Raw genomic sequence first — 18,762 nt, forward strand, 5'->3', positions numbered from 1 at the left:
CCTTTCTATCCATATTTGCAAAAATATTATCCATTGCAATACCTCTGACAGATATCATAGACACCCACTGATATGCCAACAGGCTGCCATGCAACTACTACAACTATTACTCGTGAAGTAGCCAGTACCTGCTTTCTCATACTGGCAATTCATAATTGTATGAATAACTCATAACATCCAACAGGAGATACATTAAAAATATAATCCATATAAATGGAAAACTTCTACCCACTAACAGGAGATTACCAACCAATTAGAAAGCAGAAAGATTGGGATGAGATATCATTACCTCTCTCCCGAAAATTCCATGCTCAATCAATTTCTCTTTCTTCTTCCAGTCTCTCGAAAGTTTTAAACTCAGCAGTCAACCTTTTATCTCTCTTTTCGGGTTTTTTTTTACAAACCCAAAAAAAAAAATTTCCTGCATACAATGTTCTCATACTTGATAAAGAGAAAAACTTCGAGCAAACGACAGAACCTGAGAAAAAAAATAAAGTAATTAAAAGACATAAATTTGACTATATGCTCTCAACAATCAACAAAGCAAACAAAAATCACTCAAAAAAGAAAAACACTACAAATGCATGAAAGGAATCAAAGGAAACCCAAAAAACAAATCTAAAAGAATTAAGAGATAGAGAAAGCAAAAACAACATTACAGATTGGCAGAATCGGCAGAAAGAAGAAGGAAGAAACAGAGACTTTCTTGTTAAAAATAAAAACCATGGTTTAAAAAAAAAAATCATAAACAATGGTATCTGAAGCTTGAAGCTGAGGTTAAAGAAATTTGTTTGTTTTCGTTGCAGAATTACTGAATTGGGAAGCGTGTAAATTGATCTTATCAGATGAAGCTTCTGGAAGTTTTTTAAGATCAAAAGTACCCATTAATTATTTCTTTTTCCATTGCTAAGTTGTCCCCTCAGTACAAAACGGGGACAACTATTTATAGTTATAGATGTTAATATATATTTTTTTCAGCAGCAAATCTCTCCCACAATCAATTAGTCAATTGTCTTATATCTTTTTGTAAAAATCAAGTAATTCATAAACATTAAAATCACATGTTAATTTTTTTTCTTTCATGAATTTCTCCCAACAATCAACTAGTTAATCAATCATATTAATTTATTTTGCGTTACATATATATCATTCCACATTATACCAAGAATTAATACCTATTTAAACCTAGCTTTGGTCACGAAGTTGAGCAAAAAATTGCATAAAAAAACTCAGTGAACTTTCTTACAGTTATAACAATGGCGAAGGCAAAGTTCATGGCTGCTTGCTTGGCACTCGTTTTCCTTTTGTTGGCTTCCTTTGTTGTGCTGATGAATGTACTTATCTATCAACATTTTTTATCGAATCAACTGATCGAATGTGATAATTTTCATATGAAATTGTTGGTTTTTGGTTTTTTTTTTTTTTTGTGATTTACAGGCAGCAGAGATATTGTTGGTTTTAGCAGGAAAATAACAATTGATCAATGTCCTCATCCACTTTGTAAGAACTTTAAACGGTGTTGATGTTGCATGACTGACAAAGAGAAAGAGTGTTGGGACACTCGTGAAATTTGCTTGACGAATTGGCCACCTTTTAGTGCACATCCTCGGCCTCTCACTCCTTGAATAATTTGTGCCATTAGTTCATGCTTTCCATGTTAATTCCTTCTTCGTATTTGTTTAAATCAACTTGATGCATTCGCTATTTTAATAATACGTGTTTGGTCAAAAAGATTGCATGCTTTTGGATTTTGATGTCAAGCCTTAATAGTAACTTGAATATTTTTAATTTGCAATACGCCATGATTTCTCCTTTGTTTTGGCTTTTAGAAGGTAATTTCAAAGGCCATTAAAAGCGAAAAAATAAATCATGGTACTTTATATATAATAACAATTGCTTTGCTAAATTCCTCAAAAAAAAAAAAAGAAAAATAAAAAGAATATGCTTTGATAAAGCTGAAACAACACAAGAACATGAAATGTAGATAGAGAACAGATGCATGTTTTCTGCAAAAATTGTCGGCTATGGGCAGTCAAGGGAGACATAAACAACTACCGTTCTTATACTTAAAAGCTATTTTTATGGTCCAATATTAATTAGGTCGAACATATCTAACAGAAAAGTTGTAATTAAATTGCAAACAAATTGATAGGTTGAAGAATTATCATATGGGTGCAATTCTGTAAGTGCTTTGATTCTGTTCGCTAGCCTTTCAATATTAAATCGTGATCCTACGCACGTGCTAGCACACTGTTGAAACTCTAACAAAGACAGCAAAATTACACTGTTGAAACTCAAACGATCTTAGTATGGTGTAATTTGTTGACCTTAATGTTTAGTTTCTGCTCGTGAAAGAAGAAAGAAATTGTGGTGCAACTGCTACTGCTGGATTCAGAAAATGGGGCTGTAATTATTTCGGAAAAATTAACCAATTTTTTTTAAACATAAGATTATTATTCCACCTTTACTTCGAAATAATAGGATGCATTATACACAAATATATTTTTGAACAATTGTGTCGGTGCATCTATATGCAAGAACGTGCATTTCGTACATCTCTTGCTGTTCTATTCGTTTGACTCCCAATTTATTATAGTAACTAGATAGCAGATAACAAGGTTTGCTTGTGGAGGGTTTTCTATTGGCTATGGTGGCAGCCATGCTATGTTTGATGGTATAGCTAGGCGCATTGAACTTTCTAGCATCTTGGGCTCACATATCAATGGGAAAGAAGCAGGCCGTGGCAAAATTCAGCCAGGTAGATCCTCAAGGTGAACAGGAACTAGTCACTCTAGCCATGGAGAAGGAAACTATGGACACCTGGAAAGCACAATCAGTTGCTCCAAGTGCTTTACATTTGATATTTTATATGAGTCATTTAAGTTTATGTTTAATTGACTTATAATAATTCAATATATAGCAACTCTTATCTGCATAATCCAGGACCAACGGAGCAGTCTTTTGAGAAATTAACCTAATCTACTTGGTATTATTATGCCAAGGCTCTCGAGGCCTCGGATAAATTTTTCGCCTCTATACGAGAATTAACCATTGTTTTGTGTCGGATTGGTCGAGATTTCCTTTCCTGCATGCTCTTGATTCCTGATGGAGAAAGGCTTCTAACTCAGCTATCTTGGCAACTTCAGTCCCAGAAACTGCTTTCCTAATGGTAAATCTTGAAGAACCTGATAGATTCCTAGTTCGGATTGGTATTGGAAGACAATATGCGCATGATCTTATCACCAATTTCAATAATCTAAGCTACATATAGTTGAGAGACAATCCATCTGGTTTTAAGCTTTATCGTATTATTATAGTTTAGTATCATTATGAAATTAAACTCCCATCAAAATAATCTAAGCTACATATATTAAATCCAACCACCTCAATTAACATAAATTGCCCCACACATTTAAAAAAAAAAAAATTGTGCCCAATTTTGCAAATGCCACTTTGGGGTTTCAAGAAATTGTTTAACTTTTGTTGCTTTCAAGATATTGCGTGCCCTCTTTCCTTAAAAGTGAACTGATTTACTTTGGGATTTCTAAGAAATTGTTTAACTTTTGTTGCTTACAAGAAATTGTTTAGCTTTGGTTGCTTACAAGATATTGTGCAATTTATACAATGTTTGAGAGTTATCTTCTCTTGTATAGCTCTAAAATTATTATGTACAGAAAATTTTCGAATTTGTATTTCACTAATTTAAACACTTTTATCATAATTAGGTGGTTTTAAAAATATATATGAAAAATTTGTTATTTTTATTCTGACAGGTCAACCTATCATTGATGAGTTTTGATCCAACTCGATCTCTTAAGGTCGATTTTTTTTTTTAAATCAAGTTTCAGGTCAGGTTGAATTGAGTAATAGTAAAAAAAATTAAAATCGAATTTTAGACAAATTTGTTCTAACTCGATCTGGCATATAAAATTATTTGTTTAATTTTATATTTTTATATTTATATAATTTTATATTTACATTAAAAATAATATTTTATATTCAAAAATTATATTTTATTAATTTTAAATCAGATCAGATCGGATACAATTTTATATAATATTGATCCGAGTTAGGTTCGGATAAAAAAATAAAAAAATCATCTATCGTGTCAATTTAAGTATTATAAATATAAAATTCAGTTAAGTTCGAGATGAACAAAAATTTACCCCAATCTAATCTATTACCATCCCTAAATACAACCTAATGAATTTTTTTGTTTGGTTCATCTTATATTGTAATATGATCGTAAATTTATAAGTATTCAATTATCAACAATTATGTGATTTATATTTTAAAAATAATAATCATATAATTTATAAAATTTTGAATTTTTAATGTTAATGATCAAATATTAATCTTCAACAATTTTATGTAAACAAAATAATTGAATGTTAGCTGGGATTTAAATAAAAAAAACTGAGATTTGAATCATAATGTTTCCTTTTATAATTTTTTTTACCAAAAAAAGTATTGCTTTAATTATAGGAAAAAAATTTTAAAAAAATTATTGTAATACTCTGGAGTTACCATTTTTGGCCATATTTCTTTACAAGTTCATCCTAATCAGCTGGATTTTTTTTTTTCTTATAATTTGTTTAGATAGAATTCTTATAAATTTTTCTACAATTTGAATTATAATTATTAAAAAAATTAAAGCAAATCTCATGCAAAGCGTCCAAGAAGATTTTTTTTTTTTTTTAAAGAGAGGAATAAGAATAGACAGGGGATTACATCCTGGCTTTTTTAGGAAGGTAGGACCAATTTGCATGTGCCAATTATTTTCTTTCCGTTTCTCGAGAACCAAACAGTACATACTAATATCTAACAAAGGAAAGCAACTCTGTATCACTCTTTGCTTCCAAAAAAACTTAAACAGGCTTTTTTTGACTTGCCCCCTTTTTTCTCTTTCCCTCCTCCTCCGTCCCCGCCGTTCAACCCTCTCAATCACCTCTCTCTCTTTCTCTCTTGACTCTTCTTTTTGAGTTCGGTTGATCATATCATCATTGCCCCATAAACCCTAGAGGAAAACCATTAGTTTAAGTAACATAAAGTTTGCAACCTTCCTTTCAAATTCCCTTACTTTTTCTCTCAATTCTCCCAAGAGAAACAAAGAAGAAGAACTATGAAGAAACCCCATTTTTTGGGTTGTCTTCTTGTTGGGTCTCTTTTAGTCCTTTGCTTCTTTGCTTTGCAGGTCTCTTCTCAATCTAGCCCTGACTCTTCAGTCATGGAAAAGCTAAAAGCAAGCCTAAAGATCCCATCTTCCCTTAACTGGTCTGGCCCTGACCCTTGCCAATGGGCTCATGTTCAATGTGAAAACAACCGGGTCACCAGGATCCAAATACCCAGCAAAAATGTTGGTGGAATGCTTCCTCCTGATCTCAAGAACCTGTCTCAGCTTACCGTCTTTGAAGTCATGAACAACCAAATCAGTGGACCAATCCCAAGCCTTGCTGGGTTAAGCCAGTTGCAAGAAGCTAACTTTCACAACAACAATTTCTCTTCTTTCCCTTCAGATTTCTTCACTGGTTTAACTTCCTTGAATTCTGTTTTTCTTGACTACAACCCTTTCGAACCTTGGGAGATTCCAGAGAGCGTAAAAGAAGCAACTTCTTTGAAAACTTTCTCTGCCAACAAGGTTAATATTAAAGGGAAATTTCCAGGTGTGTTTGACCCTGTTACTTTTCCAACCTTGACAGACCTGCATTTGGCTATGAACAATCTTGAAGGAGAATTGCCTGCCGAGTTAGCGGGTTCTATGATTCAGTCTTTGTGGGTTAATGGGCAGAGTTTGAATGGGACAATTGAAGTGATACAGAATATGGCTTCTTTGACAGAGGTATGGTTGCATGGGAACCAGTTTTCAGGTCCCTTACCTGATTTTTCATTGTTAACTCAGTTGAGGAATTTGAGTTTGAGAGATAATCAGTTCACTGGTGTTGTTCCTTTGTCGTTGGTTAATTTAAAGTCGCTTTATATTTTGAATTTGACTAATAATGAACTTCAAGGGCCAACCCCTAAATTTGCTGATAATGTAATTGTGGATATGAGGGCTGATAGTAATAGGTTTTGCTTGGATGATCCTGGTGTTGCTTGCGATGATCGTGTTAATATATTGTTATCTATCATGGAAGCTGTTGGTTATCCAGAGAATTTTGCTGATAATTGGAAAGGGAATGATCCTTGTAATAATTGGCTTGGTATCGCATGTGCTCAAGGAAACATTATATCTGTTCTTCTTGCGAAAAAGGGGCTTACTGGTACAATTTCTAGTAATTTTTCTAAGCTTACTTCATTGACAACTTTGGATCTTTCTGGTAATAATCTTACCGGCTCAATACCAACAGAGCTCACTACATTGCCAATGCTCACTCGATTAGATGTTTCGAACAATAGGCTCTATGGAAAAATACCGTCTTTTAGACAAAATGTTATTATAATAACTGAGGGTAACCCTGATATTGGAAAAGATAGGGTTCCTACACCGGAAGGCAGGTCCCCTGGTGGATCTCCTAGTGGTGGGGGTGGTGGTAGTTCTCCTGCCAATGGTCAAAAGAAATCTAATACAGGGACGGTTGTGGGTTCTGTAATTGGTGCAGTTGGTGGCTTGGGTCTTCTTGTTTTGGGTGTCTGTTTGTATGCTAGAAAAAGAAAGCATACCAGCAGGATACAGAGTCCAACCACTGTAGTCATTCATCCTCATCATTCTGGTGACCAAGATGGAGTTAAGATCACTGTTGCTGGATCGAGTGTCACCAGTGGAAGTGAAACTTTCAGCGACATGAGCAATGGACCTAGTGATGTTCACATGGTTGAGGCTGGTAACATGGTAATCTCGATTCAAGTTTTGAGAAAGGTGACAAATAATTTCAGTGAGGAAAATGTATTAGGAAGAGGTGGTTTTGGTACAGTTTACAAAGGGGAATTGCATGATGGGACAAAGATTGCAGTGAAAAGGATGGAGTCTGGTGTTGTGAGTGAGAAGGGTTTGGCTGAGTTTAAGTCTGAGATTGCAGTTCTTACTAAGGTTCGCCACCGCCATTTAGCTGTACTTCTTGGATATTGCTTGGATGGAAATGAGAGGCTTCTTGTTTATGAATACATGCCTCAAGGCACCCTTAGTAGGCACCTGTTCAACTGGAAGGATGAAGGGCTGAAGCCACTTGAATGGACTAGACGACTTACAATTGCCCTGGATGTGGCTCGAGGTGTTGAGTATCTACATGGTCTCGCACAACAGAGTTTCATTCATCGAGATCTTAAGCCATCTAATATTCTTCTCGGAGATGATATGCGTGCCAAAGTTGCAGATTTTGGCTTGGTTCGTCTAGCTCCTGTTGATGGTAAACAGTCAATTGAAACAAGACTTGCGGGAACATTCGGGTATTTGGCACCAGAGTATGCAGGTAATGGGTTTTATTTTTCTTCATTTTCTGATTACAAATGCCTGTGCATTATGTTTTTTTCTCTTTTATTCTTGGCAAAGCCTTTAGTTTGCTGTGCTTTCATCGAGGCTTCCATTTTATGGGATGAAGGCATAAGTGAAATATAGAGTATTTACTTAGAAAATGAAAATGCAGTGTGTTCCAATATGTTAGACAACGATGCAGTTCCATAAGGAAATATTTTAAGTTTCTTCACAATGTTCTGGTAAATATATTATCTGTTCAGAAGTTCTTGGTGAAGGAATGATGTTATTAGCAGGTTGAGACACTTCTGAGCGGGTCCTGGATGTCCAATAGATATAATTTCTTGTTTGCTTGCAACATGAATGGCATGTGTCTAATGTAGAGGGATTCTTCATTTTGTAATTAACCAATGAAAGCATTTTCTTTATATTGGGTTAAGTGTGGAACATCACTTTTGTTAGGTCAACATTGTCACATTAAATGTTTGTTTACTAATTTATTTCTGCATTTGCCTTATTTCACTATGCAAGCATATGTTAAATTTAGTGTCTTCATTTATAATTTCTGGCATTAGAACTGAAATTTCTCACATTTTTGACAGTTACTGGACGAGTGACCACAAAGGTGGATGTCTTTAGCTTTGGTGTGATCCTCATGGAATTGATCTCAGGCCGAAAGGCACTTGATGAAACTCGGCCTGAGGAGAGTTTGCACCTTGTGACATGGTTCCGTAGGATGTACGTAAACAAGGACAAATTCGAGAAGGCCATTGACGAAACCATTCAGCTTGATGAGGAAACTCTTGCCAGTATTAGTACAGTGTCTGAGCTGGCTGGCCACTGCTGTGCAAGGGAGCCCCACCAGAGGCCAGATATGAGTCATGTGGTGAATGTGCTGTCATCTCTAGCAGAGCTTTGGAAACCAGCAGAAGCTGATTCTGATGACATATATGGCATTGACCTTGAACTGACTTTACCACAAGTGTTGAAAAAGTGGCTAGCATTTGAGGGAAATAGCAATTTGGATGACTCTTCATCATTTCTGGCCAGTACAGACACAACACAGACCAGTATACCATGCCGGCCATCTGGGTTTGCAGAATCATTTTTGTCAGAAGATGGTCGATGAAAGAGATAAAGAACGAGGCAAGTTTGAAGGTCGATTTATGGTCATGAGCCGTTTGAGTTTGTTCATTCCTTCTACTTCGTCATTTCTCATTGTAAGGTTTGCTCTTGCAAGCTATATTTTGTTGGAGATGATTTCTTTCTCCCTTTATATATCTCTGTAGTTTGAACTGTTTAAAATTTTCTTATGTCTTGTAGAAGTTTTCAAAGTGCAATCAAGGAAGGGCAGATCTTAAATGTCTATTCCTTTCATGCTTTTGTTTATTGGATACGTTATTCCTTTCAGTCTTTAATCCTACTTATGTTAGCTTCCTATAGTTGTTCATGCTTTGCTTATCGAAGAAAGGATCTAATAGGTTGTATTCTTATATAGATGGATTATAAATTATAAGAATTTTTTTAATGTTAATTTATAAAATGTTGGTTCAAAGTTAGAAGAGTTGAGTGTCTTTTGAACTCACAACCTGCTCATGGCAGTTCATATCTTTTCTTTTGAGAAAAGAAAAACAGCAGTGTCATTAAGTCAGATGTTAATTTTGTGAACCAAGAAAAAATGAAATGAATGAACAGATATCTTGTTCAGGTTGGCTTATATGTTGATATGTAAGATAAAATGTTAAAGCAGCTGTTTCAAAGTCACCTTGTCCGAAGATTCGACATCAGTTACATGTTTGAAAATTTTATGCAGGTGCCTTGTTGATACTGATTTGGTTAATGATTAAATTATGGTTGGTTAGAACACTGCATCATAAACTTTTTTCATGTGATATCTACACAATACTGATTAAATTATCTGAATTTGGACAATTCAATTGAAAGATACTTATCAGTCATGATCATTTTGTATAACATTATGTTTTTCCCACATGCTGCAATGAAGTAAAATTTAAGCTTTGTTCTGTCCGGTTTATTGCTGCAATGAAGGGTGGGAGATTGGAGCTTTACTTGTTTGGTTTATTTATTACGTTGGATTCATGCACTTTAGCCACATGCCGTAATGGGAGAGCAATCATTTTTGGGTGCCATGTGTCATAACTGAATTGGCTGCAGGAGAGAAGGGGCCCCTCTTTGTGATGATTGCCATTGAATAAGTCAACCGACACCCAATAATGTAATCTAAAGCTAAAATGTTGAGGAGGCTTTTTTTAAGGGTCTCACCAGGCGCTGGGGAAGATATTCCTTCTGTTTCACAGGTTTTGTGCTGAAGGAATGCTGTGAGCAGATTGAGACAATCCCTGGAACAGTCAAACAGATCATCCTCACCCACGAATGTCCGATGAATATATGTTGTTTTTCATGTCTGATTGCTCCAAACATGCCTCGTGTCAGTCACAGAGTGGTTGTATGTCTACTTGTAATACATGCGACCTGTATTTGCTGCCTAAAATAATCTCCATCTTCAGACAGAGAAACGTGGGTGCATCCCTCAATGTGGGACTAACGTGGGGGCATCCCCCCCTTAATTTGCCGCGGTTTTCGGCTCAGCGCTTGGGTTTATAATAAGTGTTGCTTAGTGACGGTAACGGGACAGGTTTTTACACGTTCTGATTCGATTTTAATTATATAAAATTTGAATTTAATTTGATTTGATAAATTTTTTATTATTTTTATATTCGAATTTGATTTAATTTGATTTTATGTAAAATTATATTTAATTTGATTCAAAATTAATAAAATATTATTTTTAATATAAACATAAAATTAAATATATATAAAAATATATAAAATTAAATAAATAATTTTAAAAAATAATATATATATATATATATATTAAATCGAGTAGGATTAGATTTATTTCAATCAATTCCGACCTCAAAAATTTTTTTATACAATATGTCTCATTCAATATTTAATTATCAAATAAAAAAATCAATCTTAAAAGATTAAATCCCGTCCTAATATCCAATTTTCAGATAAAAAAATTTCAACCCTAAAAATTCAAATCAAAACCCGTCATTTTGAATCCTTTTTACCTTCTTAGTGTTGCTGTTGCTCTTAAGTTCTTAACAATAAAGGGATTTTTTTTTTTTAAAACAAGCAAATACTTCGTTTGCTTTGAATACAAAACCCAGAAATATACGATCGGAAGGGACCCGGGTTCCTACTTCCAAGATAACGTGTGAAGGAGTATAGATTAGAAGTGTTTGTGATCGATGTGTGAACCTAAATGAGCTGTAATGTCCCCATTTTGGTTTATTTGGGTTCTCGTTTATACTTCAATCTCTATCCAAGGATTATTCAATCAGTCTTAGTCAACTAGATCCCTGAAAAAAAAGGAAAAACAGAGGCTAAGATCTTTTGTGTTTGGTAAGTATATCAACTAGATATTTCCCTTTATGGTATGAACATTAGCAATATATTTTTCTCTTTACTGTCCAATGCAAATGAAACTCTCCCAATACAAATTTATCCCTCTTCATCAAGAGTCGTATTTTTTACGTAGTGGTGCACATTGTGACAATTAATTAACGTTATGGATTCAATTTTCTCGCCTCTCTCATTTTATTTTCATTTGCATAATCATAAAACATTATATATATATATATATACATATATGCACCGATTCTTGTTAAGACATACCCCATTTTACACTCCTTGGCAGAAATTTCCTGCCATATTTCATATTTGACTGCTTACTTGCACAAAAACAACAGCACATGAGCTGTAATGAAATCTGGAAATTATATGGTAGTCAAGTTTTACAGCTAAGAGTGAGTTGTCAAAATTTACTTAAAACTTTTCAAATATGGGAAACAACTGCTGCAATTTCCAAAAGGGTTTATAGAATTTTCTTGACTGAATCATTTTTTCTTCTGATTTTGATCAAATGAATTTTCCTTTTATTTTCCCTTGTCGGTGGAACCACGTTGGGATGCATTAATGGCAGCGGCATTTTCATAAACTATACAGTGTAAGGGAAAGAAAGCGGTGGGAGAGGTGATTGAAGATCTATTACTTGTTGCCAACTAAGTTAGAGTCAAAACTCTAACAGCAAATTTTGAGCTAATCCTTTGCCTGCAAAATAGGGAAAGAGCATGTTGGGATCGATTTAGTTTTACACTCAAACTTTCTTTCTTGCATTGGATAGTTTTTGAAAGCAAAACCTATATATATAAAGTAGTTATTATATATATATATATATATATATAATAACTACTTTATAATGATTCAAAGTGGTTTGAATGCATAACCTTTCTAGGCTATGGTTCCTTCAATAATCCATCGAAAAAAATCTCATTTCTCTTAGAATAAAGACAGATTTTTTAGTATTTGAGATTATCAAATATTAAATTTTGTTAATTAAAATTAAAAACTCAACATTTTATCAATACAATTAGACATGGTAATTCTTGTTTTTGCATCATAACTCATATAATTTTGACACATATAATGATATGAATTATTAAAACACGAACACAACATGAATTAAAAAACGTATTTAAATTTTAAGCATGAATATGACTGTTTATTATATGTATTACACGTCACATGACACGATTAACACGTGTACAATTAATTTATTTAAATACGACACGAATATTATTGATATATACGAATAGATATAATTAATATAGATATATATAAATAAACACGATTAATACGAATATATACAAAAATATTATTAAAATAATAAATAATTATAAACTATTCATCATTTATAACTTAATAAACTTGTCATATTAATAATCTAAACAAAATACTTGCATATTAAAAAGAATTTAAAAAAACTTTGATACTCATTAATATGTATTTAATATATGTTTAAAATTTAATGTATATTATATAACTATATTAATTTTTAGTATCAAATTCAAAATAATAAACTACTAAAGATTAAAAAAATAAAATAATGACATTCAGGACTAGTATTAATATATATGTTGTATTTATATTATTAATATAAAAATTAATTTTATAATAATTATTAAATTAGTATTATAATAAATATTTAAAATAATATTTAAATGTTTATATGTTTATATTAAATTAAAAATAAATATAAAAAAATAAACTAAATGTGTTAAACATGTACTCATATGAAAAAATTAAATTAAAAGAGTTTTTTCTATAGTGTCACATATTAAACGTGTGTCCATGTGACACATTTTATCTAAATGTATTTTTCGTATCTTACGTATATTTAAATATGTCAATACATATAAAACATGAATTATATTGTACCAAAATTCGTATTGATAGAATAAATACAAAACATGTTATTTTAAAACATATATTTAATTTTTTTATATCATTTTATTTTATTGTATTGTGTTCGAAATTATCATATTTAAATAAAATGCATAATTATTGCAAATCAGACTTAAACTCTAACAAATCCTACCCAGATCTTTGCTGGACTTGGAATAATACCATGCATCTTTTTCCAAGGCCGAAGAAGAATCAAGAAAAAGAAGGCCTAACTTTGATGGTTAATGGACCAAAATTATTGTATTAGATCAACAGGCTTAACTTTGAAGTGTTTTCCCTATAGACCCAGAAGGATCATAAAGCCCAACAGTCTCTTATTTAATTCTAACACTAACTATTCACTGTGTAAACGTAACAAAGAAGTGCAGCCTAAATTCAACACAACGTATCAAAATTTCAAAATTGATGTGACTCACTCACGTGATTCACTTGCCAATCAAATCAGCACAATCAATCAGCTGAAAAACAACACACAATCAGAGCGTTCAATTATTTTTTCTTTTAAGTACACCAAATTGGAATACGGAGGTTTTTTTTTTTTAATTTTTTAATGTTCAATAATTATTTAAAATTTTAATTAATTTAATATTAAATCAAATCAAACCTTATAATAATAATATATTCTTTTAACATCTGTTTTTTTTATTAACAAATTTTAAAATAAAAAACTTAATTAAAAAAAATTAAATTTTTTGATCACTCGAATTAACAATAGGTATTATTTCAGATATAATGGATTGTGGTAGCTGTCGCTTTGCTTATAAAATAGTCTGACTTTTGATACTACGGATAATAACACCGTCCAATTTCATTTGCCATTGAGAAGAAAGCTCCATCAATGTGACATTAACGTCTTACTAAAAACGTGCTTTGCAAAAATATTAGATAGCTGGTCTTCTCGGCCATCTCTTGTCTGGGCATGAGACTGGTCATGATCTTCAATAATAGTAAACTGGAATGTTCTATAATGTTCAGAAAAACATGGACTTCTCCAGTCATATTGTCGTGCCCTTCTAGAAGATGAAAAAACCTTATATAAAATTTTATAAGGGAAGCTTGTGATTTTTTTTTATATAAATAAGTAAATCAAAATCTATATATTAAAAAATTTTATTACATAAATTAAATATATAAAATTTTTTTGATATATTTATTAAATAAATATATCACAAACAAAAAATTTTTAAGGGATGTGACAAATTTATACACTCAATTATTAGAAAGAAGTTTAATAATTTTATAATCATGTATAAAATAATATATATATATACCTATTTTTTATATTATTATGTATTTTTTTATACATGTGATATTAGATTATACAATAAATTTTATTAGAGAATTTGAAATAAAATGTCAAAAAGAAAGGTACTATTGTACCGATTGAATATTTACATCAACAAAAATAAAATTATATGATTAAATATACAAAAGATAATAATTTAACGTGATTTGATTCAATCGATCTATTTTTATGAATGAAAAAAAATTCGTTAGTTATAAAAAATAATTATATGAATGTTTATCTTATAAAATCTTATAATTCTTTTATTTTTTTTCTTATAACTAATTTTATAAAAAAAAAATTTATTTATAAACATATAAATTTAACTATTAAAAATCTTTTTACTCTTAAATTTTTTTTATAATTTTTTTTATTTATCAAATAATATCTTATCAATTTTAAACAAATTTTATACGAAATTTGAGTCACTATTTTTAATATTATTATCATTCAAAATTCAAGTCACTGTTCATGTTAGAAAAAAAAAAAGTCATAATCATACTTGCTTATTTTCTGCAACAGTAAAAGCGTAAGATTCATATTTTCATTTACATTTTGTGTCCCTCGCTTGTTTGTCACGGCGCCGGCCACTTTCTTTTTAGAGTTTCACATTGCATGGCTAATGCCCTATCATTTTTTTCCCTTTGGGCAGAAAATATATCTCATGTTTTTCTTCCCACTGTTTGCTAAAGCACTTTCATAAACCAATTCCCTTTCTCTCTCCTGGAATTATGATGACTTGTTGGTTTTCAAGTTAATATTGTTCTTTCAAAAATTGGGTCATCCCATTCAGATTGCTGACCAAAACTTATTAGGAAACCATTCCATGTTCTCTCGCTCTTTTTTTTTTTTCTCTGATAATATTTGGTTTGTTCTTTCCTAAAAGGAAAAAAAAATTACATGTGAAATAAATTGTTGAATTTCTCCGCAATTGTTGTTTTTTTATATTTAAGGTTATAAAAAAAAATAAATTTTGGTTATGATATTTATAATTTAATTTTAATTGAATTAATCGATCAAATCAATTTAATTTGATTAATTCATCGATTACCAAATTAATTTCGATTTGTTAGTGAAAATAATTTTTAAAAATTTTAAATTTCGGTTAAATTGGCTTGGTTTGAAAATTGAATTAATTGAAATTTAATTAAAATATTATAAAATCTATATATAAAATTAAAAACATATAAAATTATTCATTTCATTTTAAATTATAAGAGTTTTTTAATTAAATATTTTGAAATTTAAATATTTTTGTTGGATAATTTTTTTAATATATTTCATATATGAAAAAATAAGTATTTAAAATATATTTTAACTTAGTGTATTTTATTATTTTGTTAACCAAAAAATTAATCAAATCTATTGAATTAATTTTGATCAATTGATTTTTGAAATTAAAAAATTTAGTTCGATTAATAGAAATAAGATAATAAAAATAAGTTAATTTAATTTTGAATAATTATGGAACGAATAGTTTGCCAAAGTCCATTTTGCTTCTTATGGTCTTAATTTCTTTCGTGACCGCACCAGTGCTAATCAAATGTTTGTCGTTCCCGCACTAGTTAGCCTCTCCGTCTCATTTCTCCGTAAAATCAGGTTCTTAATTCCTGCTTACCAAATATCATATGCAAAAAATTCAAAGATTTTTATGAAGAAAATTACCAATGATTCATATTTCACACAATGAAACAATGCAATGAAGAATTTATAATTAAGATATAAAAGAAAGTAACCGGAGTCAAATGGCCGGTGGTTCTGGAAACGCCATCTTTCCACCACTTTGCCACGCGTTAACAGTTGGACCTTGATCACCATATACGTTCAGACGTTGCCGATTTTCTCAGCAAATAAAAAATTGCTTCAGCGTTTGCAACGCGTTAGGGACATGCAAATGTGAAAATGAAAAAACCAAATAAAATATTAACAAAAAAGATAAGTTTAAAACATTAAAAAAAAAAAAAATCGAGGCTCCTCACCACATGGCCAGACCAACAGCCTGAGTCAGTCAGTCCACCGACCGTACCATGACGGCGCTTTGATTTTTTGGTTTCGTCAAAGTTTTTGATCCATTCTAAAATCTGCACCCATGATTCATCTTCACACGACTGCAACCTTTTACCATTTCAAATTGGATTATGAATTCAACGGTCAAATATTCAAAGCTTGATCACGCCCTCTATTATTTAGTAGTTAAATTCTCATGCTTTTTCAAATTTGATAATGTTCTTCAGGTCTTAATTAAACGTTGAACAACCATGTCATGGTCTTAATATAACAACATATATGTCGAAATCCCTCACCCAAATTTTGTTCCAAATCATTTACCAAAGCAAAAACCAATTTGAACCCAGAAAAGAAAAAGAAATATATATTTTGCAATGATAATTTCCTCCTGGAGAAGGAAAAGAGCCGCCGTGCTTTCGGAGAAAGAGCAGCAGAGGAATGAAGATGGGGAGATGGAGCTGATGATTCCAAGACATTTCAGGTACCCCATATCGCAATACTTGATGAAAGATCCTGTCACGTTGTCTACAGGGATTACTTTCGATCGACAGAACATTGAGAACTGTACTGAGGCAGGGAATTTCACTCGACCGCTTACGAATCAAGCGTTGAGGAGTCTTGAACCGATTCCAAATCACATGATAAGGAAGAAGATACAAGATCGGTGCGTTGAGAACCGGTCTTATGGGATTGAGAGAAGCCCTATGTCTCGAGGTCCTGTTAGTTCCATGGAGGCTTCGGAGATTCTTTCGAAAATTAATGTTGCTTGCAAGAAACGAGAGAGAGAAGGGTGTCGATTTTTGGTGGTAAGGGTCAAGTCATTAGCAAATGAGAGTGAACGTGACAAGCGGTGCTTTGTGACTAATGGGGCAGGTAGCGTTTTATCAGAAGCTTTCAATGTATTTTCCATGGCATCTTTTGATGAAAATGCTGTGGTTTTAGAGGAGATATTGTCAGCTTTGACAATAATGTTCCCTCTTGATGGAGAGGCCAAGGGTTTCTTGGGATCAGTTTCAGCTATGCATTGCTTGATATGGTTTTTAAGCACTGGAGATTCATCTAGGAGAAGAAACGCAGTTTTGGCCTTAAGGGAGCTCGTTTTATCATCAGACCAAAGAATAGTGGATGAGTTATCAGAGATGGAAGGTGCAACTGAAGCATTGTTTAAGCTGATTAGGGACCCAATTTGCCCTACAGCTACAAAAGCTTCTTCAACTGTCATTTACCAGATAATCACATCATCTTCAACAACTGAGAAACAAGCAGCAAAACTTGTAAATTTAGGCTTAGTATCATTGTTGCTAGAAACGCTGGTGGAAGCCGAAAGAGGCATGTGCGAGAGGGCCTTAGGTATTCTAGATGGGATTTGCAACAGCAAGGAAGGGAGAGAAATGGCCTACAAACATGCCTTGAGCATGCCGGTTTTGGTTAAGAAAATCCTTCGAGTGTCAAACTTGGCAACTGAGTTTTCAATCTCCATTTTATGGAAGCTTTGCAAGAATGAGCAAAGGGAAGATGGAGGCGTCCTCCTTGAAGCCCTTCAGTTGGGTGCCTTTCAAAAGCTTTTGCTGCTTTTGCAGGTTGATTGCCCCGACAAAACAAAGGAGAATGTTTCAGAGTTGTTGAAATTGCTGAATCGTCACAGAAACAAAATGGAATGCGTTGATCCCATGGATAATTGGAAGGATCTGAAAAGGTCTTTTTGATTGTAATAATCTTAGGCAAACCATGATGGGAAATTTTTGTTTATAATTTACAGATTACAGTCCAATGTACAAAACAAAAAATTAAAGTATAGAGTTTCATAAAAATGCCATTACTATATTGATTTTTGGTACACAAAAACAGATTTTTCACAACATTTCAATGAAAAAACGCCGTCAAATTTCGTGTTAAGGAAATGATAAAGACGTTTAAAACGTTAATAATTGAGTTAATTGATTCTCATGTAGGTAAAATAAATAAAGAATATACAATCTTTCACTAAATTTGGAAAGGTGTTCAAAGGAGAGCCGCCACAAGAAAATTTGGCAGTTGGCACCAATGACTTTGTATATGTATTTCCTTGTCCCTCTTGGCCTTTAGGTATTTTCTTGAGCATTATTACAGATTTTATAGCCTTTTGCTTGATAAACTTTTTGTTCTTTGACTATGCTTCACTAAAAGATATATTAACTTTCTTTGTGGTTATCCTAAACACAATTATAAAAGTAAAGATTTATATTTAATATGTTATCAATGGATTGAACAACAAATGTTGATATCTCATTAATCGGCAAACTTTAATAAACATTAATTATGAATTTTTAAAAAGTTTATATATAATATATTATCAATATATAAAGTTTGTATATCATAATAAATCATATAATATTACCTCGTTAATTTAAAAAAATATAAAATTTTACAAACCAGCGTAGTGAACTTGGATTATAGTGTTTTTTTTTTTAAGAAATTATAAAATCAAATTTTTAAGTATTTTATTTTTAAGGGTTCATAAAATTTTATGTTTTTTCATTATCATTGCTACATTATATGATTTTGGATTTGAGTTTAGTAAATCTATTAAGATTTTAGGCCAGTAAGGCTGACCTGCAAGTTTGGTCATGATCTAATTAAGCCATAGAAGCTGTAGCTGAAACCTCAAACTACAAATCCATTGGTAACCCAATCTCTAAAACTTAGTAGTGGCACTCAGATTATTGGATGTGTGGCTGGCTAGGTGCTC

General features: G+C 32.0%; 1 protein-coding gene and 1 pseudogene across 1 annotated transcript; both read left to right on the top strand.

Moving 5' to 3' along the window:
- Positions 1-4,854: 4,854 nt before the first annotated feature.
- Positions 4,855-8,844, top strand: LOC111287615 (receptor protein kinase TMK1-like). Its single transcript, XM_022878268.2, has 2 exons — positions 4,855-7,406; positions 8,011-8,844. The coding sequence occupies exons 1-2, from the start codon at positions 5,123-5,125 to the stop codon at positions 8,535-8,537; spliced, it is 2,811 nt and encodes a 936-aa protein (XP_022734003.2). The 5' UTR covers positions 4,855-5,122; the 3' UTR covers positions 8,538-8,844.
- Positions 8,845-16,255: 7,411 nt separating this feature from the next.
- Positions 16,256-17,862, top strand: LOC111287599 (U-box domain-containing protein 21 pseudogene; annotated as a pseudogene).
- Positions 17,863-18,762: the final 900 nt, after the last annotated feature.

This window comes from Durio zibethinus, chromosome 4 (assembly GCF_047325235.1).
Source record: "Durio zibethinus cultivar Kanyao isolate XHJ-2024 chromosome 4, ASM4732523v1, whole genome shotgun sequence".
In the NCBI taxonomy this organism is placed as follows: domain Eukaryota; kingdom Viridiplantae; phylum Streptophyta; class Magnoliopsida; order Malvales; family Malvaceae; genus Durio; species Durio zibethinus.

What these genes read in the sequence shown, in the direction of transcription:
- LOC111287615 (XM_022878268.2), top strand. Translation starts at nt 5,123, where the DNA reads ATGAAGAAACCCCATTTTTTGGGTTGTCTTCTTGTTGGGTCTCTTTTA. An exon ending in TTTGGCACCAGAGTATGCAG is followed by an intron (nt 7,407 to 8,010) that starts GTAATGGGTTTT and finishes CATTTTTGACAG; the next exon opens with TTACTGGACGAGTGACCACA.